This window comes from Triticum aestivum, chromosome 4B (assembly GCF_018294505.1).
Source record: "Triticum aestivum cultivar Chinese Spring chromosome 4B, IWGSC CS RefSeq v2.1, whole genome shotgun sequence".
NCBI lineage: Eukaryota > Viridiplantae > Streptophyta > Magnoliopsida > Poales > Poaceae > Triticum > Triticum aestivum.
This window is the reverse complement of record NC_057804.1, coordinates 530,113,820-530,118,716: the sequence shown is the minus strand read 5'-3', so window position 1 is coordinate 530,118,716 and position 4,897 is coordinate 530,113,820. Positions and strand designations below refer to the sequence as shown.

The 4,897-nt window shown below is 43.6% G+C and overlaps 1 protein-coding gene across 1 annotated transcript; it reads left to right on the top strand.

The window, feature by feature from the left end:
- Positions 1-312: 312 nt before the first annotated feature.
- On the top strand, positions 313-4,576 carry LOC123093111 (serine--tRNA ligase). The gene is made up of 10 exons (XM_044515020.1): positions 313-592; positions 680-750; positions 838-999; positions 1,474-1,579; positions 2,384-2,577; positions 3,011-3,114; positions 3,194-3,377; positions 3,485-3,664; positions 3,780-4,001; positions 4,088-4,576. The coding sequence occupies exons 1-10, from the start codon at positions 433-435 to the stop codon at positions 4,100-4,102; spliced, it is 1,398 nt and encodes a 465-aa protein (XP_044370955.1). The 5' UTR covers positions 313-432; the 3' UTR covers positions 4,103-4,576.
- The last annotated feature ends 321 nt before the right edge of the window (positions 4,577-4,897 follow it).

Here is a 4,897-nt window from a genome sequence, read left to right as displayed (position 1 = left end):
AAATTTTTTATACTATGACATTTTTTCAAATTATTAGTTTTAAATTTCTTAAATAAATTTAAATATTTTAAGTATATGCATTTAGATTACAAAAAAAATAAAAAATCGAAAAGAGGAAATTCTAGTGACATCAGCATTACATATGGGTTTCAACGCAAAAAAAAAAGAGCATGACATATGGGTTCTCCGGCAAGATGCATAGCTGGGCTGCTCGCTCTGTAGGTCGGTGTGGGCCTCCGAGCTTGGCAGCTGCGGGCTTGTTGGGCAATCTCTTGGCTTGCAAAGGATTTGTCTCGGTCGCTTACTTGGGCCCCCCGCCATCTTTGCGTCAAAACCCTTGCTCCCCGTGTCAAAGAAAAAAACACTGAGAAGAAAATCCCTTCCACTCCGCCGCCGCCGCCGTCCCGCCCGTAGCCGCCGTCGCGCGAGAAGATGCTCGACATCAACCTCTTTCGCAAGGAGAAGGGCGGTGATCCCGAGCTTGTCCGCGAATCGCAGCGCAGACGCTTCGCCGACGGCAAGCCCGATGAAATAGAGAAAAACGTTGGGCTCGTCGACGAGGTCATCGTCCTCGACGAGGCGTGGCGCCAGAGTAAGAGCTCCTCTGCTCCCTGACCCCTCCCAGAACCTTCCGGATCCGCGGACCCTGAGCCCCAGGATGTATGTGTTGTCTCTGCAGGGCAGTTTGAGCTTGACAAGATCCGGCAGGAGCTCAACAAGACCAGCAAGGAGATCGGCAAGCTCAAGGCCGTACGTTCGCGTCGATTTGCGTTCAGTTTTTCGCTTCGGGTTGGCTCTGGATTTGCATGTGACCGTGGGCGTGTCGAATTTTTGCAGAAAAAACAGGATGCGACGGAGCTGATACAGAGCACAGAGGAGATTAAGAGGAGGCTGGCCGCCAAGGAGACGGAGGTGGAGGAGGCCAAGACCACCCTCGACACCAAGCTCGTCACCATTGGCAACCTGGTGCATGAATCTGTGCCCATCAGCGGCGACGAGGTGCGTTGGAAGTGCAAACTTACATTTCGTGGTTCCAGATAACTAAGAGAACATTGGTTTAATTACATTGTGAATGATGCGAGTCTTTTTTAGTAAATTGTTTGAAACTACTAGCTCAAACTTGACCTAGCTTGGGTTCTCCTGTTTCCGCACTCTGCATTCCTGTTGCAATTTAGGGCACTAAAGTAATACTCCCTCCGTCCGGAAATACTTGTCGGAGGAATGGATGTATCTAGACGTATTTTAGTTCTAGATACATCCATATTTATGCATTTATCCGACAAGTATTTCCGGACAGAGGGAGTACAAGAAACATCACTAGATGACGTTAACTCGTTGAGTTTGATTTGAATCTGCTTGTGAGCAACTGGACGTGCCTATTCTAGAAATGTGAAATATCCTGGCGAGCTTTGCTTCACAGAACTGATACAAAGGTATCTGCATCTCAAGCAGTTTAACATTTCCTTCTCTCAGGCAAACAATGCTATTGTCCGGACATGGGGAGAGAGGAGACTGGAGGAGAACTTGAAGAATCATGTGGATCTTTGCATAATGCTTGACATTGCATCTTTGGACAAGGGTATGTGCTAAAAAACAATTCTCTGTTGGTTGAATGCTTTCTCATTGTGCTTGGATTAGCTTGGCTCAAGTTTAGTTGAAAGTTCAAATGCATATTCCTTCATCCTCTGACTGTTGTCATACTAAATTGCTCTATAACACAATAACTTTTGTGCCAAACTTTGGGAGAACAGCAACTGGCAAAACTTACCGACAAATATAGGTTTTGGCTTCGAAATTTTTTTCATAATCAGTACAACTACAATTTGTATGAGTCTATCCCCACAATTCTGGGGCATGATTTGCTCTATGGCTGATTTGGCAAAATGTCTTGTGGAACACTTGCAATAGTATTCTGTGTATTTGACTGAAATTTCTGGTTTCAACTAGCACTTCTTTATTGGCAACTGATCACTGCTGTATCAGCAACTGACATTTCTGGTTTCAACTAGCACTGTTGATTCTGTTGTTTTATCTAGTATGAGGTGTCGCTCAAACCATTATCAATTGCTGTTCTTGATACATGTATGGGATGGGATTGATAGATTGTATTTGTATTGCTCTGTACAATGTCATGGAACCCCAGGCCATCAAATTTAGTAGCAGAATAGTAATAACTTTCTTATATTTACATCTACCTGCTCTACCTTCAAGCTTATGAAAAGTTTGTTCTTCTTTTAAACTTAGGAAGCCTTTTTTTTTCTCATGATAGCACAAGTTCTCTGGGGTTACTCAGTATGTGAAACCCATTGTTATTATCGTGTTATATGCTGCTCTATTAAATTTTAAGGTATCCCTCATACTTTGCCCACTCAATTTTTTGCAGGTGCCGATGTAGCTGGTGGAAGAGGTTTCTTTTTGAAGGGCAACGGTGTCCTCCTGAACCAGGCATTGATAAATTTTGGCCTAACATTCCTGAGAATACGAGGCTTCACACCAATGCAAACTCCTTTTTTCATGAGAAAGGAAATCATGGCAAAATGTGCCCAGTTGGCCCAATTTGATGAGGAGCTCTACAAAGTAAGTCCAAATAGGTGTCCCTTCTTGCATATTATGGTGTTATTGATCAACCGTGCTTTCATTTGTTTGTGTATTGAAAAACTAGGCCATGTTTTCCAATGCTTTCTCGGGGTATGCTAACATATTCTCTTGTTGTCAGTTTGTCATTGTGTGTTCACAGCTTCAGTAAGCATCCCCCACTTGCATTAAATATTCTGGTAGACAGATTGGTAGTGGTTATCAGACAAGTATCCTTTCAAATCCAGTTCTAGCTATCTGGCTAGTCTTAACATGTATGGTTTTGGGGGATGTTTGGAGCATTCTTGCTTGTTTAATTCTGTTAGTACACTGGATCCTGATGATCACTGTTGATTTGAACTAATGATGTTTCAAAATAGTATTATTTCCCAACACATGTAATAAAATGTCCATGACAATTAGTTGCATTTTGCAGGTAACAGGTGACGGAGACGATAAGTATCTCATAGCTACATCCGAGCAACCACTATGTGCTTATCATCTTGGTGATCGGATATATCCTGCTGATTTGCCAATTAGGTGGGTAATGCCTAACTGTAGGTAGCTTTTCTTCAGTTACTATGCATTAGTTATTTGATAATAAACTTTGCCCTTTTAGATATGCTGGGTTCTCCACGTGCTTCCGGAAAGAAGCTGGTTCACACGGGAGGGATACAGCTGGCATCTTCAGAGTCCACCAGTTTGAAAAGATTGAACAGTTCTGTGCCACAAGTCCAAATGACAATGAATCATGGGAAATGCATGAGGAAATGATAAAAAATGCAGAAGATTTTTATAAGGAGGTACGTATCTGAGGCTTTGTGGACCTTAAACACCATGTTTATAGGCTTGTAGCCTCGACTGTGTGTTTCTGACATGCCTAAACATTTCTATATTGTCCACCTTGCAGATTGGCCTACCGTATCAACTAGTTTCGATTGTCTCTGGTGCACTTAATGACGCTGCAGCTAAGAAGTATGATTTGGAAGCATGGTTCCCTGCATCAAAAACCTTCAGAGAATTAGTATCGTGTTCAAATTGCACAGATTATCAGGCAAGGAGACTTGGAATAGGTTATGGCCAGAAAAAGGTAGGGTTTTGTTTCAAGTGGACACTAGCAGATAGCACCAGTCTGCTGTACTTCTACCTAGTGTAGATCAAATTGTCTGATCATTTATCACCACTGATGTATGTTTGAATTGCAGAATGACGAGCAGTCCAAGCAGTTTGTTCATATGTTGAATTCTACGCTGACTGCAACTGAGAGGACCCTTTGCTGTATTCTGGAGAACTACCAGAGGGCGGATGGCGTTGAAGTGCCAAAGGCACTGCAGCCATTCATGGGTGGGATAGATTTCCTTCCTTTCAAGCGTCCTCTTGATAGCAAACAAGCTGCTGACTCCAAACCCAACAAGTCTAAACCTAAGGTATTTTGGTCCTCTTTGCTTTTCTTGTTTCAGAAGTCAACACGTTAATCCACCATCTGAGCGTTTATTTTGTCCTCTCCTGGCAGGGAAACGCAGCTTGAGCTGTAAGAAGGGCAAACTGAAACTTATTTCTGTCACGCAGATAATGATACATGGTTTGTTAATTTCTGGGTGGTTTGTAGCATGATTATGATTTGGTGTCCCATTTTTGTTTTAACGAAAAGACACTGGCGCTGTATTTCATTGATGAAGAAGAAGCAGTGGAGCCGAAGTTACAAAGCTAGGGTAACCAACGCCAACTCTGGCAATTGGTCTATACAGCCGGCTGTAACCACATTCGTGTGGCGGCTTGAATAATGTTTCAAGTTGGCACAACCCAGTGTGATGCCAGCATCTGGCCTCATCCGTGGTTCGACTGAAGATCTGCACGGACGAGCAGTTTGAATGTTTGGTTACAAAATATTACAATTCCAGGATATCTGCGCACAATGTACCAGAAAGTATACCAGTGTCTCTGATGATTATATTGGTTTACACTCACTAATCGTTTAAGTGTTTTGGACTTACCTATTTCACTATTTGTTATCTTGGCTGCTTGTGGCTGGTGTTGAAGGCTGATTGATGTACGGCAGCACAGGACAGAAAAGGCCGTGGCTACAATTTATTTACCACTCAGCTTAATGCCGCCGCCGCCTGATCGGTGGGTGTTTGAATGCCTGCTTGTGAGCGGTGGCGCGGAGCCAATTGAGGGGGTGTGATGCCACCGCACACCGTTCGCTACCTCGATGTGTGTTGATTGATCTTTGTTGGTGAACTGGATCATCGCGCGGAGCCCTCCGTAGAGACGTGCCCCAGATCGCTGCTGAACTCCTTGCTGGGCATGTCAGGTTAGGGCT

What these genes read in the sequence shown, in the direction of transcription:
- LOC123093111 (XM_044515020.1), top strand. Translation starts at nt 433, where the DNA reads ATGCTCGACATCAACCTCTTTCGCAAGGAGAAGGGCGGTGATCCCGAG. An exon ending in TTGATGAGGAGCTCTACAAA is followed by an intron (nt 2,578 to 3,010) that starts GTAAGTCCAAAT and finishes TGCATTTTGCAG; the next exon opens with GTAACAGGTGACGGAGACGA. An exon ending in CAGAAGATTTTTATAAGGAG is followed by an intron (nt 3,378 to 3,484) that starts GTACGTATCTGA and finishes TCCACCTTGCAG; the next exon opens with ATTGGCCTACCGTATCAACT.